The sequence below is a fragment of the Microtus oregoni genome, unplaced genomic scaffold (genome assembly GCF_018167655.1).
Source record: "Microtus oregoni isolate MIOR12 unplaced genomic scaffold, Mior012 000062F_ref0000492, whole genome shotgun sequence".
Lineage (NCBI taxonomy): Eukaryota > Metazoa > Chordata > Mammalia > Rodentia > Cricetidae > Microtus > Microtus oregoni.
In genome coordinates this window covers 7,848,347-7,871,973 of record NW_024543872.1, presented here as the reverse complement: position 1 = coordinate 7,871,973, position 23,627 = coordinate 7,848,347, and the positions used below count along the sequence as shown (strand labels likewise).

Below are 23,627 nucleotides of genomic sequence, written 5' to 3'. Positions count from 1 at the left end.
ACTGCCTAAGTGCCTTGGCTGGGCTGTCTATGGCCCAGTTGTAGCCCTGGTCAGTGAAAGCACTGGGAACAGTAGGGGCATGGTGTACCAGGATGCAAAAGATACTTCTTCCCCCAAATTCATTTCCTCACTGTGCATTGTATGCAGTTTTTTCCTTGGCATGCTCATCCCTGGCTTCTCAGGATGTTTGTGGGAGAGTTATACAGAAGATAATGTTTGCCTGGTGCTTTGGAATCTTGCAAAGATGGATGCCTGCAGATCCAGCCCCACCTCATTTCTGTGGCCTCAGTTCATCCCACCCCCACTTGGTGGTAAAGTTCTCACACTCAACTGGGAACAGGGCCTAGTTGTATAAGCAGTGCTGGGCTCTTAACGGTTCCACTGAGTCAGTACAGAATCCTAATTCGGGTCCCATCACACTTTGCCTTCTAAACCCAGATAGTGCTGACTCCAGCCTCTTTCCCACTTGTGAGGGAGCTCATCTTGGGCTCGGCCGAACAGCTGCCATCCACTGCTAGGAAGCCCTACTCCAGAGCTGAGTCATCTCAGTAGATCTGCAGATGGCCAGAAGGTACAGAACTGGTTCTCCGCACAAAGGCCAAGACCAGGTGTCTCGGAGCTGGCCGTGCTGCAGTTACACCAGGACCTTTGGTGGCACTGAGCTCTGATTTCTGGGTCTTCCCTCAGCAAGAAGGTGTAAATTCTGATAAAAATTACTTAAGACTCAAGATGGCACACACCTTTAATCCCAGAGGCAGAGGCAGGCAGATCTCAAGGCCAGCCTGGTCTACAAAGTGAGTTCCAAGACAGCCAAGGCTACACAGAGGAACCCTGTCTTGAAAAACAGGTGTAGGGGGGAGGGGGTGGCGGAGAGATGGCTCAGCAGTTAAGAACCAGAGGACCAGGGTTCAATTCCCAGTACCTACATGGCAGCTCACACTAGTCTGTAACTCCAAGATCTGACACCCTCACACACCTCACACAGACATACATGCAGGCAATACACCAATACACATAAATTTTTTAAGAAAATTACTAGTGGGTCAAGATATTGTGGAAGGGTGTGGTTTTACAGACTGGGGTGAGGACTGCTGCCTGTGTGTCTCAGGTTTAAGAGCAGGCTACATACCATTGCAAAGCCCTCCCCTGCTCAGAGACCTTAGTCTTCACAGCCCTCCACCTAAACAGTATCAACCAATACCCAGGGCCCCACACTTTCCACTGTCTGTGGTCTAGCCTTTATTCCTCTACCCCTTCAGGAGTCATCAATTGTGAGAAGACACCCAGCGCCGCATCAGTGTTCCCCTCGGACTGGCACGGGTGAGGGCAGGGCTTAACTGTTTGTAAAGAAACTCAAGAAATAAATAGGTCAGGAAAGGCAGACGAGAAAACTGCCACCTCTGCCCACCCCCACCAGAGGGCACAAGGGGTGTGGTTCTTGTTAGAGGAGCTGGAGAGGAATGGGGGGGTCTGCACTAGCCAGGCCTCTAGGTGTCATACGGATCACCATGCTTGGGACTGCAGGGCCCAGAGATCTCTGAGCTGGTAGCTTTCCCGAGCCACCGGCCTCCCTTTCCTAGTCACACTGTCCTGTACCAGTGACACACCAGGGGGCCCCCAAGTGTCCATCAGAGTGAAATGCTAACAGTGGGGAGTATGATCACTGTTTCTAGAACTGAAGAGCGGCTGGCCTGCATCCAGCCACTTCCCCCAGGAACTGTCCTCAGACTGCCCCATGGAAAACCAGCGAATAGCTGTGATGACGTCAAAGCAAAGACCAAAGCAGGGACTCTAGTGCTGGGCATAGGCCTGTAGCAGGTTCATCAGTGCTAAGGGTCAAGTGCCTAATCATGGGAGCAGACAGAAAGAGGGCACTTCAGAGACGGGAGTCACACCCCTAACTCTGGAGCAGCCACAGGCCAAAGCCCGCAGAGCGTGAAGGAGAGGGCACTTTGGGGAAACTGTACTTGAGTTCTGAGCCATCTTCCCTTGCTCTCTAACCTGAACATAAAGGGCCGAGCAGTGTGTGGTGTCGGAAAGGCTACAGCGGGGCACAGGAAGGCGTTCTGCCACCTGTTGCCACACACGCCACCTTTACCCTGCTGTGGGAATGGCAGCAAAAGCCCCACCGGGGCAGGTGCAGAGTAGCGCCCCCTCCCCAAGTATTCTTCACAGGAACACTCAGAACCCACAGAGCAGCCCCAGTCTCGGCCCAGATCTTCCTGCGGGAGGCCCTGCCCCTGGGAGACCCCTGGGAGACCCCAGGGCCTCTCCGCTCCTGGCATCCAGGCTGCGCAGCCGCTGGCCCAACAGTTCAGATCTTGGGCCGCCAGCCCTTAATGAACTGCATGATCTTCTTGACCTGCAGCTTGGTGAGATGGAAGTCATCAGCCAAGATGTCTTCACTGAGCTGCACAAAGATGCTTCCATCGATGCGTTCTCGGGCAAAGAAGCTCACCACGTCCTCGGAGAGCCCAATGAAGCGCAGGCTGCGTGAAACCTCTTCCAGGGAGAGTGCAGACAAGTCCGCTGGTGGCTGCCAGGGGGGTGCATCCCGCACTCCAGTGCCTGTGGCTCCCTCCCGGGGACTGCCAGGAGGCCCTTCCAAGCCCCCTTGGGTGAGAAAGAGTAGGGTCCCTCCTGTCTCGGGCCCCTGCAAGGCAGCTGGTGACAATGAGGCGGGGACCTGCCTCAGCACCAAACCCTCAGACTCAAAGGCCTTAGGAGGACCAAGTGGTGAAAGGCAAGGTCCAGACCCAGGTGTCCCCACAGCTCTGGGCTCCGGACAGCGCGGCAGCTCCAGCTCTGGAGGACTAGCCTGCCCCAGCTCAAATGGGTCCAAGGGTTCCAGTGCTGGCTCCTGCCACTCAGAGGAGGGCAGAGAGGAGGACAGGGCAGCTGAGTAACCTTGGCCCTGAGGGCCTGGGCCCGGGGAATGTGTGGGGCTGGAGGTAGCCAGGGCACCCGAGGTGGATGTGGACCCAGAGGAGGAGGCCACTGGAGCACCTGAAGGGTGGGCAGGCCCAGAAAAGGGGTTGAGCGCACCAAATGGAGCAAAGCGCTTCTGGGCGTGGGAGGGCTTGAACAGAGGTGGACAGCCATGGTAGTTCTTAACCACTGGGGTGTCAGCCCCTAAGAGGGAGGTGGTCCGACCACTTGGAGGCTCAGCTAGGGCTCTTGAGGCCTGGCTGGGCTGAGTGGTGGTAGAAGGCATGGGTCCTGGGGGTGGACGGCTAGAGGATTCGCTGGCTTTGCAATCTCCCCAGGTGCAAGGGTAACAATAGAGGGAGTAGGCATCCGGTGATGGGGAACCGCTGCCACTGCGGGATCCTACCCTATAAGCAGAGAGAGACACACGGGTGTACACATAGGGCGGGGGGGGGGGGGGGGGAGTGTGATGGTGGTGACAGTCACAGGACCCCATAGCCCTCGGCAGGAGCCTTCTACTCTCACCAAAGCTAGCCAGCCTGCTAATCCCAAAGCCTGAATCCCCCAAAGTCCCCAAGTCATATCAGAACATACAAGAGAAATTAAACTGAGAAAGTACAAATTGGAAAATAGTGACCTCAAGACTGAAGATAGGCTCAGTGGTTACGAGGACTTGCTCTTGCTAAAGACCCTGGTTTGGGATGGAGAATGGCTCAGCAATTAAGAGCACTGGCTGCTCTTCCATAGGACCAGGGTTCAATTCCCAGCACCCACATGGTGGCTCTAACCATCCATAACTCCAATTCCAGGGGATCTGAATTCCTCTTCTGATCTCCATACATATATGCAGACAAAACATACACATAGAATAAAATCAATAAATCTAAAGAAAGAAAGAAGGAAGGAAGGAAGGAAGGAAGGAAGGCAAAACGATGCTTTTCCTGCAGCAGAATCCCACCAACACTCCAAACATCTGAGCAAAGCCAGGGACCAAGGCAGTGACTCACCCATCCTGCAGGCCTGAGGAATAATAGGAGAGGCTGGAGCTGGGTGAGTGGACAGGCTGCAGCTTGGGAAAGCGAGGCGGCACTGGGGGGCTGCCTGTGAGCCTGCTGCAGCTGCTGCCGCCTCGAGGAGGTACAGGAGGGGCATGAAGCAGGCGACACTCTTCCTTTACCTGCAGAAGGTGACTGTGTCACTAGGCAGCTGGCCCTCCTTATCTCACTTCCCAAGCAGGTGAGCCTGGTTGGCCCTGACATCTTACCCCACCCAGCAGGGAGACTGCCCTGGCTAGATAACCCAGTTATCCACCCACCTGACCCATCTCCAGCCCATTTTGTCCCTCACACTCAGTCCACAACAGTCCCCTATTCCACCTTAAATTCACTGTGACTGTTAGCAGATTGGGGAGGGGCAGGTAGAGATATGGGGGGGGGGTATATGACAAGAGCGACAAAAGGGAGGGACAGGATCTGCCATCTAGATCCCATCCTTCCAAATTAAGTTCCCCAAAGAGTGTGTTAACAGGTGTGACTGATGAGGGAAATATTCTGAAGACAAATCAATGGGGACCTGTTAAAAATCTTCCTCGGTGCAGAACATTTCAGAGCCTATAATGTGATTCTAACTCCCAAGAAGTCGAGGGGTTGCTGGAAATCCCTCGCCATTTCCTATACTTACTGCGCCTCGGAACTTGACCTTCACGAAGGGCTTTGTGGGTAACCCTGTTGCAAGTTCACTCTCAATTCTCCATGCCTTGCATGCATGCGTGTGTGCTGTGGTCTTGCCCCCCACTCCCTTTCCCCTTTTGGCTATGGCCATCCTATCACATCCCAGGTGCCCGGGTATCATCATCACCTTTGTGGCCCTCTAAAACCAGCCCAAGTTCCCTCGAGGACAGCAGAGCTGACTCACCGCCTCGGATTTGGGGGGGACAGGAGGCGGTGGTGCCTCGGACTCATGACGTGGGGACCCCACAGTCCCAAAGGAGATGAGGTCAGGCCCTGGCAGCGGCCGGACACGGGCATCGACGAGGTTCTCGAGGGGCTGGTGCACCCACAGCTCTTCGTAAGGGATCTCAGCGCACGAGGCCGCGGGTTCCGTCGCACCCGCCCAATCCGGGCTCACGTACTCCTGGTCGCCGTCGCCGAGCGCGGGCAGGGCTGGCCCTAGGCGACCCGGTGGTCCGGGCGCGCGGACGACTCCAGGGGCGCGCGGCGCGGGCAGGCAGAGGCGCGCCCGGCGCGGGCTGGCGCAGTCTTCGGCGAGCTCTGCGGGCGCCTCGCGCACGGCGGTGGAGTACTCGTCCGGATCGAAGCGCTCGCGACAGTAGGAGGCACTGTCGCGCACCAGGCGCTCGACGCGCGGGTCCCCGGCCAGCAGGCCCTGCGGCAGAGCGAAGCGCGGCGTGTCGGTGAGCAGCAGGAAGTGCAGCGGCGCCGGACCCTCGCGGCGCAGCGCCAGGCCCAGCACCACCGTCTTGGAGATGATGCTGACCAGCTTGTAGCAGTGGCCCTCCCGCACGGGGTGTAAGTCGTAGGGGTTGCGTGGCGGCCGGCTGGGGACCAGCACGTTCACTGGCAGCCTCACGCGCTCGATAATGGCGCGCACCGTGTGCTCGCCCTCCTGCATCTGCAGCTCCAACGGGCTGCGCGTGCTGAAGCGGCCCTGGCACTGGAAGGGCAGGCTCAGGCTTTCGTTGGTGCGGTGGTTCATGCAGATGAGACAGGGCATCTTGCCTTTGACGGGCCTCGCGGCCCCGCCGCCACCCCCAGAGGCCCCCACACTCCCGGGGCCACCCATTCCGGCCAGGGCCCCAGCGCGGCCCAGCTTGCGCAGGAGCGTGGTGAAGCGCGAGCGCTCCTTGGTGGTCTTGGCGCACAGAATCTCTGCCTGGCCCATGAGAGTTAGCTCGTCGCCCGCGTGCAGTGTGAAGTTGTACACCTCGCTGTCCTCGCTGAACTCGCCAGACACCACCTGGGGAATCCCAGAGACAAGGTGAGGTCCGAACCAGGGTCCCAAAGGAAAGTCACACATCGCTGAGCTCCAAGCTCCGCGGAGTCTCCAGTCCTTTCCTCTTCAGCTGTCGCTGGCATAAGAGCAAGAGCACTGGACTCGGACTGGAGAGAAGCTGTGCGACTTTAACGTTCTCCTTAGGTCCTTAGTTACCTCTCAGTATAAATGTGTACTTTGAAAGTGCTCAATCATGGCAGATTTTATTAAGCCATCTGACGATATGGGATGATAACAATGCCTCACCCACCCAAGACTACTGTAAAGAGAAAGGAACTGATAGACAAGAAGACCACCCTGAACGTTCTCATCGGGTCGTGACCCCTCCACACACCATTCCTGTTTCACCACCTTTCCTGGGAAACCCTTCAGCCCACTGAATCAAGCAGACCACTTTTCTGACATAGAAAAGGGTGCACGGAAGACGCTCTCCCTCTCTCCCTCCTCCCCCGTCCCTCCCTCCCTCCCTCAACCTGGGGGACGGGGAGCTTGGGAAGATCCTACCCTGTGCCAGGACTGACCTTGACGCTGAAGGTAATGGCCTCCATCACAAAGATTCGGTCAGGAAAAACACTGGCCACCTCCTCCACGCTGCTGAAGTATCTCACCGGCTCCCGGACATCCCGAGCCTGCTCCAGGAGTTTGAACTTGCCTGCACAGGGGAGGGACACAGGCTGCTGGGGAAGGCCAGGTCTGCATCCTAGGACCACCCAGGTCCCTGACTAATTGCCGTCCTAAACTCACAGTCCCTCTGGGAATTCAGGTGGGCAGAAGGCAGGTATACTGACACCCCATATCAAGTGTCCATCTTGCCTCATCAGCCACACCCGTCGTCATGCTTACCCATGTGAGCTTAAAGACTGGCTGAGAACAACTCTGGCTTCACACCAGATGAAGAGCCCAGACTAGGTGAGGGACTCACAGAGAGGATGATGGAGAAAGGACAGAAGGACAGTTTCCCAAGTTCACTCACATCCCTGGCACACTACCACAGCCCCTCCAGAATGGACAGCTCTGTAAACAGTCTGAAGAAACGCAGGCACCATAGGTGACATGGTGAGTACCCAGGGATGACAGAGGAGACAAGTCCTGAGGCACGCCTGTGAGAAAAGAGACCTTTGGGGATCAACAAGCTGTGCCTTTCAAATGAAAGGGGTGGGTGACCTGGCCCAGCAGGTCAGGGGCCCGCTGTGCAAACTCAAGGATCAGAGTTCAGATCCCCAGCACCCACATGGGAAGTTAGGTGGGCATGGCCGAAGGTCTGTAATCCCAGCTCGAAGGAGATGGAGAGAGGAAGCCCTCAGACCAAGCTGGCAAGCCAGACCAGCACAAAAGAGGAAATGCAGGTTGAGGAAGAGATGCTGCCTCAATATATAAAGTGTAGAGCAACCAAAGAAGATACCTGATGTCAATCTTGGGCCTCTGCACAAGTGTGCATGCACACACAAAATAAAACTAGGGAAGAAAATGAATGGGGGCCCTTGGAGGAGTTTGAGCTAGGAAATACAGCAATCCAAGATGAACTCTGAGCCGGGCAGTGGTGGCGCACGCCTTTAATCCCAGCACTTGGGACGCAGAGGTAGGTGGATCTCTGTGAGTTCGAGGCCAGCCTGGTCTACAAGAGTTAGTTGCAGGACAGGCTCTAAAGCTACAGAGAAACCCTGTCTCAAAACAAAACAAAACAAACAAACAAACAAACAAAAAAGAACTCTGGCAAGACTCGAGCAAGCAATTCAGTAACAAACCCTAGAGAAGAACCAGGGAACAGCACACAATGAGAGAACCCAGGGGTTATGCAGGAGGCAGACTCCTCAGGCCTTGGTAACACAAGGAGGGAAGTGAAGAAGGAAAGGACTGAGGACCATACACATCGTCCACTGGTCGCTGTGGGGATGGCCAACTGTTCCACATTGGCAACCAAGAGGAAGATCATGGGGCTGGAGAGATGGTTCAGCGGTTAAGAGCATTGCCTGTTCTTCCAAAGGTCCTGAGTTCAATTCCCAGCAACCACACGGTGGCTCACAACCATCTGTAATGAGGTCTTGTGCCCTCTTCTGGCCTGCAGGCATACACACAGACAGAACATTGTATACATAATAAATAATTTTTTTTTTTTTTAAAGAGGAAGATGGTGGAGGCAGATCCTGCAAGACCAACTAAGGAGCCTCAGGTCGTGCTCCACAGTGCAGTGCTACTCGTATGTGTGGGGACACCACGTAGAGCAACAGCCTGAAGCACCAGTACAGCTGTGTGGGGCAGGTGTGTTAGGGAAGAGGAAAAGAGGGCCTTAACCCTTTGGGGACCTATGACCCAGAAAAATGCCCACACACAGTGAAGACGGCTCCCACCCCTCCCAAAGTCCAACCAGAGGTGGAGGGAGACTAAGCGACCCTGGTGCCTGAAGAGCCTCTGGCCAAGAGCAGGGCCTGAATCACCAACATCCAGCACCAAGGAGTAAGAAAGAGAAGGGAGGATGGGTGGTGCCCTGGAGCAAGCAGGAGTGATGGTGGTGGTCCAGCCTCCACCTCCCAGACACTAGAGGGAGGAGATGCTACAGCCCAAGGCTTGGGGGGTGGGGGATAAAATGAGGAGGGGCCAGCGTCAAGGAGCAGGAGCCCCGAGGCTGGCCGGCTAACTGGCCACAGTCTCCTCCCTCTCCACACCCCTCCATGAACCTCCATACTTCAACCACAAGCAGCCAGGCATGGAGAAATGCCTGCTGCCCCCTGTGGCGAGATTTGGAGCCCAGTCTGGGTTGGATTATGTGAGGATGTGGCAGGAAGATCGATGTAACCATGGTATCCAGCACCGCCGCCACCCCCCCCCCCCCAGCCTCGCAGCCGGGTCAGTTCTGTGGGGAGGAAGGAAGGGAGGCCTCCCGGGAGTCATGCTTTGGCCTCTAGAAACCTTCTCGGTCCTACAGCTTCCTCTCCTGCCTCCCACAACGGTGTCAGTGGCAAGCAGAGTCTGCAGGATCTGGGGACTGTCACACTCTGCAGTCTCTAAACACATCTGCACTATACTGATCACCCTTTCCAGTCAAAAGCACCCTCCCGCTGCTCCCAAAACCTGACCCACACTGCGAGCTTTCGCGCACTTGGTAAAGAACAACGAACACCGGCAGTGACTCCGCTGCTCCTGCCTAGGTTCGGTACCGCGGCTGGTAGGTGGGACGACCGATCGATCAGGCTTCAGAGTTGGATGTGGTTGCGTCTCGGCTGTGCCACCAATCGCCATGTGAAATCATTTACTATCTGGACTTTGGTTTCTTGTATGTAAGATGGATGCATATTATGTGGCTCACGTTGGAGTTGAGAGGCGGCGGGGCTCACCTGACTAGGGCTCGGCAGAGTCCAAGGCCAAGGCTCAGGAAATAGCTTTGAGGAAGGTGTCTGGACCCTTGGACAGCACCCGGATGTCTCTAGACACCAAGTGACCCTGACTCCCGGCACCCTGGAGACGGAGGGCAGCCACAGTGTCAGCACCCCCAGCCCCACCCCTCCCCCGCTGGCTGCGCCTGGCCACAGCCGGCCTGGACAGTGCCATTATTAATTCATTGAGAGGGCTCAGCGTAGAGCCTGCACTCTGAGCCTCTTTGGAGGCCCAGCCCCCTCGTTTCGCTCCCGTGAGTGAGGCGCCCAGCGGAAGAGGCCCTGCAGGCCAGCTGTCACCCCACTGTCCTGTCCCCACCTCTCATGCTCACTAAGGAGGCATCAAAATGGATGGGCGAACGGATGAGGGCTTCCCTCCCTCCCTCCATTCACGGTTTGCTGGGAGCTCTGTAAAGATACAACCGAAATGGTTCCAATGTCTGTGAAGGCTTTCCCAAACTGCTGGCTTTATTTTTAGCCCAAGAAGGTAGGGATCTCAACACGAGCCAATCAATGCCAGATTCTCAGCTTGGGGAATTTCTAGCTTGAGCAGGCACCAAAAGCCTACAGTCAAGACAGACACCTCTCCCCCTCCCAAGTCAGTCGGACCATTGAGGCAGCTTCCTCCTTGGGCTGTTGCAAGTAGAAGCCAGCCCTGCAAGTGTGTGGTGAGGAGATCAAACCTGGGGCAAGGTTTAAGCCTTGTCCCGCTGACTCAAGAGGGGACCAGGCCAGAAAGAGCAGTGGTAAGTCCTTGTGGGGGGCGGGGCACAGGAGCTGTGCAGAACAGCACAGAACTGGAACCTCACTCTCCATCTGTTCAAAGGGCTGGGCGGTGGTGGCGCACGCCTTTAATCCCAGCACTTGGGAGGCAGAGGCAGGCGGATCTCTGTGAGTTCGAGACCAGCCTGGTCTACAAGAGCTAGTTCCAGGACAGGCTCCAAAACCACAGAGAAACCCTGTCTCGAAAAAAAAAAAAAAAAAAAAAAAAAGAACATCCATCTGTTCAAAGGAGCGATGTGGTGAGAACAAAATGGTGGCGGCTAGCACACACAACCCAGGATCAGGAATGCACTGGACGTAGCTGCCCTGGGCTTGCATGGAGACATTTCTGGAATGGCACTGCGCTGGTACCTTGGGGACAACAGCTCTGTGGTGCTGGTAAGACGCAACAGCCCAGTGGTTAGGGTACCTGGGTTCTGGCCTTGACTCCTCCGAGTAGCTCTGTAGCTCTGTGACCCACGGCAGGTCAGTTCCCTGCTGGGGTCCTTGGTTTCATTACTGGCAGAATCAGAAGTGCTACCCTTTCTTTTGGCAGTAGATCCTCTCTTCAAAGAAAACCTTTAACCAAACACAAAGGGCCAGACCTGGTGGCATGGTGCAGGACTGTAACTCAAGAGACTGAGGCAGGAGGAGCACAAGTTCAAGACCTGCCTGGATTACAGGGCAATTTATCAAGACCATGCCTCAAAATAAAAAGATAGCTGAGCCGGGCGGTGGTGGCGCACGCCTTTAATCCCAAGCACTCAGGAGGCAGAGGCAGGTGGATCTTTGTTAGTTTGAGACCAGCCTGGTCTACAGAGCAATTTCTAGGACAGCACGGTTAGGGCTACCCAGAGAAACCCTGTCTTGAAAAACAAAACAAACAAAAAGATAGCGGAGATGGCTCCATGGTAAAGGTGCTTGCAGCCAAGCCTGAAGAAACGTGTTTGATTCCTCGCTCCACATGGTAGAAGACAAGAATCTGCAAGTTATTCTCTGATTTCCACATGTGTTGTCACACAGATGCGTGTGCGCGTGCACACACACAATGAATGGGTAAAAATCTAACAAAAATTAAAACAAAAAGATAGACAAGGGCTGGGGTTGCACCTCAGTGGTAGAGCACTAGCAAGCATGCCTAGCATGCATGAGGCCTTAGTTTTGACCCCTGTACTACAAACAAATAAAAAATAAATATAACACACATAAAAACAGGTAGTTAGCAAATCCTTTAGAAATATACCACTTCTGCATTGTTGAAAGATCCAATCCAGGAAGACCATATGTTTAACACAAAACTGGGGGAAAGAGTAGCCCAGCTGAGAGGCAGCCACAAGTTGGCCCCAGCACTCAGTACTGAGAGGGCTCTAGCAGACATTCCCTTTGTTTGCACTTGAAAACATTAAAGTGGGGCTGGAGAAATGACTCGGTGGTTAAGAGTACTTCCAGAGGATCCAGGTTCAATTCCCAGCACCCACATGGCAGCTCACAACTGTCTGAAGATCCAGTTGCAGGGGATCTGACACCTTCACACCAATGCACATAAAATAAAGTTAAATAAACCATAAAAAATATTTTATTAAAAAAGAAAATATTAAAGGCAGCTTAGGGTATAGTCTTGAAGCTCTCCACTTAGGGATAAAGTTTGATTTGTGTGCCTTAGAGATGTGGGTACATTTCGACAGCTGCAGTGGTGCACACCTCTAGTCCCCAGCACTTGAGAGGCAGAGGCAGGCAGAGCTCTGTGATTTCGGGGTCAGTCTGACCTACAGAGTGAGACCCTGTCTTTAAAGGAAAAAAGAGAAGAGGTGTGTATATCTTTAACCATTACTTCAAAAAATATTTAAAAATAAAATGTGACCTAGCACAGTGGGTCAAGCTTATAATCAGTACTCAGGAGGCTGAGGCAAGAGGCTTGACATGAGTTCAAAGTCAGCCTGAACCATATGGTAAAAACCTGTCTCCAAGATATAAAACAAGACTCCAAAGTCTGTAAACCCGAGATCCATCTCTTCAGAAACAGCAGGGACACTCCTCAGCCCTAGCTCGAAGTACAACCCCCCTAGTGGCCACCCCACTAGCAGGTTCTAGCTCATCCGGAAGGTCTGAGGAAGGGCGCCCATCAACGGCGGCTATTACACATTACCCCCCCCCCCCACCCTTGGTCCCAGTCTCTCCCATCTCCTGAGCCATCTGGCCCTAGCTGGGCACACCTGGGTACTGCAGGGGAATGTCAATCTTGGGCCCAATGACGTAGTGGCCCTCCTCCAGGGTGTGGGCTGTCACTGTCGTCCACTGGCGGCAGGAGTGGATCAGCAGGATGTCACGCTCACTGACGCCCTCAGCGTACTCCCCTGGGAGAGAAAGGAAGAGATGGAAAGAAGAGAAGAGGGAAGATTAGGAAAAAAAAGAAAAGATTGGTGACCCCCCGCACATACACACTTCATCAGCAAATCCCTGCCCGGGGACTGCACCCCGTGATCCTTGCACTGGTCAGCAACACTGGGGGGCGGGGAGGGGGCAGTAAGGGGCTGTCAGCTGTGGCCTCTGGGCTGTGAGTCCGGCGGGAAGGGAGCAATAAGGGGCTGTCAGCTGTGGCCTCTGGGCTGTGAGTCCGGCGGGAAGGGGGCAGTAAGGGGCTGTCAGCTGTGGCCTCTGGGCTGTGAGTCCGGCGGGGAGGGGGCAGTAAGGGGCTGTCAGCTGTGGCCTCTGGGCTGTGAGTCCGGCCTGAACCTCAAAGCTCTGGCTCCCTACGGGGCCTCCACGGCTATCGCATTCACAGCCTCTCATTCATCATTCCGCTGGAGTGTCTGCTGTCCCAGCCCAAGCAGGGGCTAGGGACTCCCAGTGGAGGAGGCTGAGCCAGCCAGCTTCTGCCCTCCAGGCGTGTTCAGGTCTCAGGAGGCTGGAGGAAGCAAGTTTGAGGCAGGGAGCTGAGGGCATGTAGGGACATGGGGGCGGCAGACATCAGGCTGGGGTGGGGTATGAGAGACTTTGCAGGATCCTGCCTAGTCAGTGCCCAGGCTAGACATGGAAAAGACAGAGAAGGGATCTGTCCCCCTGTGGGTCCTGGCTATGAGAGCTCAGAAAGTCACTGTCGGCTCAGAATGGCAAAGCTCACACGAGCCCACTCCTGGATCTTTCAGAGAGACACTCTCCACCCACTGCCACAGAGTCTCATAGGCATGGGACCTCAAAGAACGGGGGAGTTAATCCTGAACACCCAGATCTCATCTTGGAAAGCAATTTCTTAAAGTCGGGATAGGATGTACAGGGGATTTAGGAAGCAGAATTGGGGAGGAGGAGGGAACCTAGGCTGAGGAAACGGGCACTGGGGCAGAGGTGCTGGAGTCGGGAGGGGTCTGAGCCCAAGAGGCTCCATCCCCAGCAACCGTTTCCAGGGGAAGCAGGACTAGCAGCCCAGCTTCCAGGAGACTGACGGGGCGTATCCTGGATGCAGCTGGTGGACACAGTGGGGGTGGGGATGTCTCCTTCCCAGCCCCCTCACACACACACACCAAATTTTCTACCAGCCAAACAAATAGGAAATGGTTTGCTCTGACAGAGGGGGTTTCATAAAGCATGTCTGTATGGTGTGTATGAATGGGTGCGGTATCCAGGGCCTTCAAGGGAGGATCTTCCGCTCTGTGTGTGAGAATGTGTACTCCAGAGCATGCCAGGGAAGGTTTGTCTGCCTTCCTCCTCAGCTCTCTAGCTCCTGGACAAGATGAAGGTCTGCTCTCTCCAACACTTCCAGCTCTTTCTAGGCCCCACCCACTCTTCCATAGGGACACAGGCAGAAGCCACACTGGTTTACATACCAAGAGCCAGGGGCCACCATCACCAACAGTTCAAACGCTTGTCACCCAAACAGCAAAACTCAATCTCAATATCGCACAGAGGGGCACTTCCTGAATGTATGCCCACGAGGGGACCTTCCAGGACACACCATTCCAAATATACATTCATACTCTAATGGTGACTTCAGTCATAACAACGCTGTCATAGACAGCTAGGCCATCACACACCATTGATTCATTCATTCAGTGAATCAATGTCCACGATCTTTGTCCGGTCCTCTCCCAAAAGCCAGGAGCCCAGTGGAAGAGAGGAAACTGTTGGTTATAATGGGACGCACAGGTGTGGCGGACAGCAGAGGAGGCCTAGCCTATACAGAAGGGCTCAGAAAAGAACTCAAAGAAAGAGGTGCCAAAGAGATGCGTGGGAAGTGAGCAGGAAGAACCTAGGACCGAATTTCCTATTCACAAGCAGACGCGGCCCAGCTGCAGTCTTGGGATCACATGCTGAGTGGTGAGCAAGGTCCAGCAAGAGTTGCCCTACCAGGTATTCCTGCCTAATGGACCCGAACACCAATGTCCCACAGAGCCTGCTTCAGCCTGCCTGGTACCCACTGTGCCCAGTTCTTGCTGTTGCCGGACAGAGGAAGGACTGCCAGTTCAAGAAGACAGCACAGGAGTCCCATTAGCATTCAGGGAAGCGAGTGTGCCAACGCGGGCCAAACCCCTATTCTTCTCACACACAAAACCCCCCGGCCTGGCTGCCAGCCCCGGCTCCCGCCCCTCCCCCAGGCAAACAGCTCCCCTTTCCCCCAACTCTACAGTTCTCTCGTTCTGTGCAGCCTTCAGGCTCTCCCAAATAAGGTCCCAGTTCCATCATCGGAATACCGGGAGACTGCTGGAGAAATAGGACGAGAGAGGGCGGGAGTGAGGGTCCTGTGCTGGGGGGGGGGGGCGCCTAAGGAGGCCCGCTCACTCAGGCCTCTCCTGAGGGTAGCCTATCCTTCACCAGAGGACCTTAGGATGCCAAAGGTCGGTTCAAGTCCCCCAAAAGGGACTAGCCGGTGATAGTAGGGAAAAGACACATAGAGGTCCAAGGGATGCAGGAGGATGAAGGTAAAGGCTGGAGACAAAGGGATCAAGGGGGTGCGGCCGGGGCAGGGGCCGACAAGCTCCAAGAAAGCGGGGTGCACCAACGGATAAGCCCAGAGACTCAGCAGCGCTACTGGTTCCAGAGGGAACAGAAAACTTTCTCCCAGCCCTGCCTCCAGTTTCTAATCCTGTGCCCATATGGGGCCAGAAAGCGCTCCCCGGGCTCGGGGGCTCCGGTTGTCCTGGGAGCTGCCCCAGAAGACAGGCAAGGCTCCCATTGCTGGGGACAGGGAGGGCAGGGACCGGGACCAAGTGCATCTCGTAATCCCGCCAGCTCCATCCGTGAGAGGTCCCGACGGTCCGTCCACCCCCCCCCCCTTCAACAGCATCCCCTCTCTGGGCACCCCGTACCTGGCCCGAGGCAGGCGAGCGTGGGCAGGCGGCAGCGGCTGACGATGAGGTCGAGCGGGAAAGCACCCATGCTCCAGCGAAGCCCGGCCAGCCCGGCCGCCAGCTTCTCCATGGCATGGGAGCTCTCCGGGAGCCGCCGTCACGGGGCCCCGACGGCCAGTCCCGCGCCGCTCAGGGCTCCGCGCCCGCCGCCACCACCCGGGCCTTAGCAGCGCTCCCCGCCTGGCAGCCCGGCCGTGCTGCGGGAGTCACGTGGCCGGCCTCCTCCCACGGCCCCGGCCCCCGCCTCCATCCCCGCCCCGCGCCCCGCCCTCCAGGCCCGCGCCGGGGAATGCCCAGGTGATGGTCGGCGACCGGGCTCTTGGGGTGGAGGGTGAGTGGGGAGAGAACAGGGTCGAGTGGGGCTCTGGCACGGTACCCTAGGTGTCCCCTTGTGCCAGGACTTTGTGGAGTCCGGATCCATCCCTGCTGCGGTACCCAATCGGCTACTCCAAACTGGCGGCTGGCTGCCCGGCGGCGAGGATGCTTAGACTGGGGAGGAGCAGAGAGGGCAGGTGGCACTTGGGATCTAAGTTGTCTCCGAATCCGCCCCCGTTCCCCGCGCGCCCCCATTCACTTTATAGATGGGGAAACAGATTCAGGCACCTGAGCGATTGGGGTCAGTAGCAGAACTTGGTTTTTTTTCATCTACTCTTTCTTTTCTGCTTTCCTCATCAACCTTCATCGGGCTCCTGATGCAACTCAGGAATTCCCTTGGGGAAGAAGCCTTGCCCAGAAGCTGTACTGGCCATGGACTCGCACCCAGCCTGGGGCTCGCTTCGCCTCGGTGTGTCTGCGGCGCCCTCTGCAGGTGCGGGTGGGTCGTAGCTGAATGCCCTCCAAGAAGAGGACCTTGATCCCTAGGCTGGTCCTTAAGAGGCTCCATGTACTCCGTGAACTCAAGAAATTTGCATGCGTGTATATATCTGATGCATCTGACATTTGACCTAACCTCAAAGGAAATGGCATCAGATAACACCTTTTTTTATTTGTTTTGGTTTCTTTGAGACAAGGCGCTCTCTCTCTCTCTCTCTCTCTCTGTGTGTGTGTGTGTGTGTGTGTGTGTGTGTATGTGTGTGTGTGTGTGTGTGTGTAGTCTATATTGGCTTATTCTTGTGTTCTCCCGCCTTAACATCCCGGAGCACAATGAGCATTACAGCCCTGAGCCAGTGTCAAGAGCAGAAACCCATTCCCCTGCGTTTTCCTTTCATTTTTTTTTTCATACCCAGGGCCTGGCACATGCTGAACAAGGGCCCTACCACTGAGTTATATCACCGGCCCTCTTTCACTTTGGTCTTCAGGCAATACTCAATAAATTGCCCAGGCTGGTCTTGAGCTTCCTGTCTGGCACAGCCAGCCTTTGAACTTTCAAGCCTGCTGCCGCAGTCCCCCAAGCAGCTGGGATCATAGGCTTGTGAGGTCACGCTGTAGAGAAACAAAGTCTGCCAACAACTTCCTGTGCCCAGTGGATGGGTACCATTACCCACCTGGACCCAGTCACCACCTTCACCTGTAGCCCGCCCCCCCCTGGGGGAACTCTGTGGTTCCCCGACTTTTCCAGCCTCCACTTCCTAGGGACCACCAAATGGGCACTGGGAATGCATCCAGATCATCTTCAAGAGCAACAAGTGCTTTTAACTGCCAAGCCATCTCTCCAAACCCAATTAACGTAATTTTAAAAACAAAAGCATTTGTCAAGAATTATTTTCTAGAAATATTTTAAAGGGGGCGGAGCAGACAAAAGGTGGAGCCATGAAGGTTATTACTTTTCTACCTGGTGAAGGGTCTCTTGAAGAGTGTGACCATATGTTTTGCTTGTTTGTTTGTGTCTTGTTTGTTTGTTTCGAGACAGGGTTTCTCTGTGTAGCTTTGGAGCCTGTCCTGGAACTCACTTGGTATCCCAGCCTAGCCTCGAACTCACAGAGATCCACCTGCCTCTGCCTCCCAAGTGCTGGAATTAAAGGCGTGTGCCACTATCGCCCCATGGTTTTATTTTGTTTTTGTTTTTTATTCTTTCTTTTTTTGTTTGTCTGTTGTTGTTTTGTTTTGTTTTCGAGACAAGGTTTCGCTGTATATCTTTGATTGTCCTGGAACTCACTCTGTAGACCAGGCTGGCCTCAAATTCACAGAGATCCATCTGCCTCCTGAGTGCTGGGATTAAAGATGTGAGTGACCAAGTCACCACATCTTGAGTAACAAATTCCTCCGAGATTGAAACATTTTATACTGCAGGGAAACTCTTCAAGCAAGAAGGTAAACAATTCAAAGGAATGTCAGGAAATCCCTGAAACTGATCGGGCTCACTAGGCCCCTCTCCAGAGCCAAGCTTCAAAAAGACTCAGACCAACTGCTTGGAAGAAGCCAAACCAGCTGAGGTTTAGACCAACTGAGGTACCTGGTGAGCTGCTGCAGGCTCCGCAGTGTGCTCTGGATTCCCAGTGTAGTGAGCTGTCACCTATGCTGGGGTGGCTTTGGTGATGCAGGTGTCTTTGAGTCATTTCTGCTCCTATAAGTAACTCCTCACTCATACTCCTGTAAGTAACCCCAATAAAACTCTTGGTTCATCAAGCTAAACATTGGTGATATCTGGAGTTAGGTCTGTCCTGGGCTCCCTGAGTAGATTTATATGTGTGTGTTGGGTCTCCCCAGGAAAAGGTTCATCACACGACACTGTATGACAGTTTGTGGAGTAAAGGCCAGGCCAACAGGTGTAACCTAGACTCCAGAAAGCAGATGTGAAGGGCCATGTGGTCACCTGATTGCCTACCCCTGGATGGAGGTGTCATGTCTGTGGTATCATTTTCATACACGTCCCTTTCTGTGCAGAACGTTCAGATGTTCGAAGTGCATAGCCTGAAGTCTGGCGTCAGCCATTTTTCCAGTGACATATGGTCCCTTTAAGTAAGAAAGTCATGAATTCACATTCTGAGAGCTGGGAGGCTCACTCTTCAAGACGCGGTATTGTTTCTTAGCCTTTTCAGTGAGCAGAACCAAACACATGGGAGTGTGTGTATGTGTGTGTTTAGTGTGTGTTTATATGAGTATGGCTTTGTGTGTGGAGTGTGTCTGTGTGTATGCGTTATTTGAATACAGGACTTTGCACACACTAGATGAGTGATAGATCACTCAGCCACATCACTATGGAGTTCAGGATAACCAGGAACTTGCTAAGTAGTTGAGAATTACCTTGAATTTCTGATGTAGCAAGAATTACCTTAAATCCCTGATCCTCCTACCTTTCCCTAGTGCTATGTATGATTCTAAGAGCACAACACCATGCCCAGTTTTTTGTGGGGTTAGGCATTAAACCCAGGTCTTCGCAGTTTCGAAGGAAGCCCTCTACTATCTAATTCTATCCTCAGCCTTAACGTCAGGTTTTAAGAAAGGAATGTAAGCTGTCCGTGGTAGTGCATGTCTTTGATCCCAGCACTTAGGAGGCATGAGCAATCAGATCTCTGTGAGTTCCTGATCAACATAGTTCCAAAACAGCCTGAAAGACTTTGAATCAAAAAATAAAAAATAAAAAAAAATCTGGGTGGTGGTGACATATTCCTTTGATACCAACACTTGGGAGGCAGAGGCAGGCTAAGCTCTGAGAGTTCAAGACGAGCCTGTTCTACAGACAGCCAGGTCTACACAGAGAGAAACCTTGTCTTGAAAAACCAAGAGAGAGAGGTAACTAGGCACCTATTCAGAGAGTTTTTGTCATATTTTAATTTCTTATAAGGAAGGAAATGTTAGAGTCACAAGGAGGACTAGGGATCCAATCTTTTTTTTTTCAGTATCAAAATCTGTTATTACATTTCTGCATTTTCTTTTCTTTTCTTTTCTTTTTTTTTTTTTTTTTTTGTGGTTTTTTCGAGACAGGGTTTCTCTGTGGTTTTGGAGCCTGTCCTGGAACTAGTTCTTGTAGACCAGGCTGGTCTCGAACTCACAGAGATCCGCTGCATTTTCTTTTTTTTAATTGATTTTTATTGAGCTCTACATTTTTCTCTGCTCCCCTCCCTGCCTCTCCACTCCCCTTCAACAATCTTGCAAGGTCACCATGTTCCCAATTTACTCAGGAGATCTTGTTTTTTTCTACTTCCCATGTAGATTAGATCCATGTATGTCTCTCTTAGGGTCCTCATTGTTGTCTAGGTTCTCTGGGATTGTGATTTGTAGGCTAATTTTCTTTGCTTTATGTTTAAAAAACACTTATGAGTGAGTACATGTGATAATTGTCTTTCTGTGTCTGGGTTACCTCATCCAAAATAATGTTTTCTAGCTCCATCCATTTTCCTGCAAAATTCAAGATGTCATTTTTTTCTGCTGTGTAGTACTCCATTGTGTAAATGTACCACATTTTCCTTATCCATTCTTTGGTCAAGGGGCATTTAAGTTGTTTCCAGGTTCTGGATATGGCAAACAATGCTGCTATGAACATAGTTGAGCACATGTCCTTGTGGCACGGTTGAGCATCCTTTGGATATATACCCAAAAGTGGTATTGCTGGGTCTTGAGGAAGGTTGTTTCCTAATTTTCTGAGAAATCTCCATACTGATATCCAAAGGGGCTCTATCAGCTTGCACTCCCACCAGCAATACAGAAGTGTTCTCTTTACCCCACAACCTCTCCAGCATAAGTTATCATTAGTGTTTTTTGATCTCAGCCATTCTTATAGGAGTAAGAGGGAATCTCAGAGTTGTTTTGATTTGCATTTCTCTGATGACTAAGGATGTTGAGCATTTCACGAAGTGTCTTTCAGCCATTTTAGATTCCTCTGTTGAGAGTTCTCTGTTTAGGTCTGTACTCCATTTTTTAAATTGGATTATTTGTTCTTTTGATGACCAATTTCTTGAGTTCTTTGTATATTTTGGAGAGCAAACCTCTGTCTAATGTGGGGTTGGTGAAGATCTTTTCCCATTCTGTAGGCTGTCATTTTTTCTTGTTGACCATGTCCTTTGCTTTACAGAAGCTTTTTAGTTTCAGGAGGTCCCATTTATTGTTTCTCTCAGTGTCTGTGCTACTGGGGTTATATTTAGAAAGTGTTCTACTGTGCTGATGTGTTCAAGTGTACTTCCCAGTTTCTCTTCTATGAGGTTCAGTTTGGCTGGTTTTATGTTGAGGTCTTTGATCCATTTGGACTTGAGTTTTGTGCATGGTGATAGATATGGGTCTATTTTCATTTTTCTACATGTTGATATCCAGTTATGCCAGCATCACTTGTTAAATATGCTTTCTTTTTTCCATTTGATATTTTTTGCTTCTGTATCAAAGGTCAGGTATTCAAAGATGTGTGGATTGATATCCGGATCTTCTATTCGGTTCCATTGGTCCTTCTGTCTGTTCTTATGCCAGTACCAGGCTGTTTTCTCTGTAGTAGAGTTTGAAGTCAGGGATTGTGATGCCTCCAGAAGTTCTTTTATTGCACAGGATTGTTTTGGCTATCCTGAGTTTTTTGCTTTTCCAAATGAAATTGAGTACTGTTCTTTCAAGGTCTTTGAAGAATTTTGCTGGGATTTTGATGGGCATTGTGTTCAATCTGTAGATTGCTTTCAGTAAGATTGCCATTTTTACTATATTAATTCTGCCTACCCAAGAGCATGGGAGGTCTTTCTACTTTCTGATGTCTTCTTCGATTTCTTTCTTCAAAGATTTGAAGTTCTTGTCATACAAGTCTTCCACTTGTTTGGTTAGAGTTACTCCGAGATATTTTATGCTATTTGTGGCTATTGTGAAGGGTGTTGATTCTGATTTCTTCCCCAGCCCTTTTATCATCTCTGTACAGGAGGGCTACTGATTTTTTGAGTTAATCTTGTATCCTGCTACATTGCTGAAAGTGTTTATGAGTTGTAGAAGTTTCTTGGTAGGGTTTTGGGGGTCACTTATGTAAACTATCATATCATCAGCAAACAGTGAGAGTTTGACTTCTTTTCCAATTTGTATCCTCTTGATCTCCCTTTGGTGTCTTATTGATCTAGCTAGGACCTTAAATATTGAATAGATATGGAGAGAGTGAACAGTCTTGTCTTGTTCCTGATTTCAGTGGAATCGCTGTGAGTTTCTCTCCATTTAGTTTGATGTTGACTCTTGGCTTGCTGTATATTGCCTTTATTATGTTTAGGTATGGTCATTGTATTCCTGCTCTCTCCAAGACCTTTATCATGAAGAGATGTTGTATTTTGTCAAATGCTTTTTCGGCACTTAATGAGATGATCATGTGGTTTTTATTTTTCAGCTTGTTTATATGGTGGATTACGTTGACAGATTTTGTATGTTGAACCATCCCTGCATCTGTGGGATGAAGCTGACTTGGTCATGGTAGGTGATAGTTCTGATGTGTTCTTGGATTTGATTTGCTAGTATTTTATTTAGTATTTTTGTATCGATGTTTATGAGTGAGATTGGTCTGTAATTCTCTTTCTTTTTTAATATTTATTTATTATGTATACAATATTCTGTCTGTGTGTATGCCTGCAGGCCAGAAGAGGGCACCGACCTCATTACAGATGGTTGTGAACCACCATGTGGTTGCTAGGAATTGAACTCAGGACCTTTGAAAGAGCAGGCAATGCTCTTAACCTCTGAGCCATCTCTCCAGCCCCTGTAATTCTCTTTCTTAGTATTGTCTTTCTGTGGTTTGGGTATCAGGGTAATTGTAGCCTCATAAAAAAGAGTTTGGCAATATTCCCTCTGTTTCTATTGTGTGGAATAATTTGAGGAATATTGGTATTCGTTCTTCTTTGAAAGTCTTGTAGAATTCTGAGCTTTTGTGTTTTTGTTGGTGTAGTTATCTTCCTTGGGTTGGAGTTTTCCTCTTAGTATTTTGTGTAGGGCTGGGTTTGTGGTTAGGTATTGGTGAAATCTAGATTTGTCATGGAATATCTTGTTTTGTCCTTCTATGGTGATCGACAGTTTTGCTGGGTATAGTAGTCTGACTGGCATCCGTGGTCTCTTCATGTCTGCATAATGCGTGACCATGACCTTCTGGCTTTCATTGTCTCCACTGAGAAGTCAGGTGTAATTCTGATAGGTCTACCTTTATATGTTACTTGGCCTTTTTCCTTTGCAGCTCTTAATATTCTTTCTTTACTCTATATGTTTAGTGTTTTGATTATTATGTGGCGAGAGGACTTTTTTTGTTGGATCCAGTCTATTTGGTGTTCTGTAAGCTTCTTGTATCTTTATAGGCATATCTTTCTTTCGGCATGGAAATTTTTCTTCTATGATTTTGTTAAATATCTGTGCCTTTGAGTTGAACTTCTTCTCCTTTTCTATACCTATTATTCTAAGATTTGGCCTTTTTATGGTGTCCCATATTTTATGGATATTTTGGGTTAAGCTTTTGTTAGATTTAATGTTTTCTTTAATTGATGAGTCTATTTCCTTTATTGTATCTTCATATTAAGGTCATTTTAATTAAGTCCTGAAATCTTTTTAAAGGCAGTGTCTCCCCGTGTAGCTCACGTTCCAAAGTGGCCTCCCCACCTGTGCTTCCCAAATGTTGGAATTACAAACACGCATTATCATGCCCAGCTTTATTTATTTGCACATGGCTGCCTTCATGCGTGCATCTGTGTCTGTGTGTGTGCATGCATGCCACAGCACACATGTGGTATGGTCAGAAGACAACTTTTAGGAGTTGATTCTCTCCTAAAGGGTTGGCTTGAGGCTTAACAAGAGAACGAGATGACAAGAGCCACACTGAGGCCGGAAGGTAAAGCTTTTGTTTAAAGCAGGAACTGCCAGTCTCCAAGAGAACAGCAGCGCCAAAAAGGAAATTGGGGTTTTATAGGGTGATTTCAGTTGGGCAGGAGAGTGACAGGAGGACATTAAGGAAAAAGGAACTGTCTCAGGCAACAGGAACTGCAGTAAGCAAGTTTGCAGTGGAAAGGGGATGCTGGTCATGAGGCCACCAGCAGGGGTCAGCAGGCTTCTGAGACTTACAAGACATTCCGGTTCCCTTTCCTTGAAGGAACCAGGTCCCTCACAGGTTGTTCATCTCAGTGTCTTAGGTGACTCTGTCAGGCTTATGTGTCAATATTGTCACGTGTGGCGCCATCTCCCTGGCTCTTGAGACACATGTAAACTGAGACTTCATTATCATCTCATGATTCTCATGATTTATTTAAAGAAATATTTATTATGTATACAATGTTCTGCCTGCATGTATACCTGCAGGCCAGAAGAGGGCACCAGATTGCATTACAGATGGTTGTGAGCCACCATGTGG

At 51.4% G+C, this 23,627-nt stretch overlaps 1 protein-coding gene across 2 annotated transcripts; it reads right to left on the bottom strand.

Moving 5' to 3' along the window:
* Positions 1–920: 920 nt before the first annotated feature.
* Positions 921–15,586, bottom strand: LOC121439545 (GRB2-associated and regulator of MAPK protein 2). Of its 2 annotated transcripts, XM_041640045.1 has the most exons (6): positions 15,374–15,586; positions 12,287–12,427; positions 6,462–6,592; positions 4,843–5,904; positions 3,936–4,105; positions 921–3,335 (listed from the first exon to the last, which is right to left on the bottom strand). In XM_041640045.1, the coding sequence occupies exons 1-6, from the start codon at positions 15,483–15,485 to the stop codon at positions 2,315–2,317; spliced, it is 2,637 nt and encodes an 878-aa protein (XP_041495979.1). In that variant the 5' UTR covers positions 15,486–15,586; the 3' UTR covers positions 921–2,314. The 2 variants fall into 2 exon arrangements, with proteins under 2 accessions (XP_041495979.1, XP_041495980.1); XM_041640046.1 differs by lacking the exons at positions 12,287–12,427; positions 15,374–15,586 and adding an exon at positions 7,808–7,906.
* Positions 15,587–23,627: the final 8,041 nt, after the last annotated feature.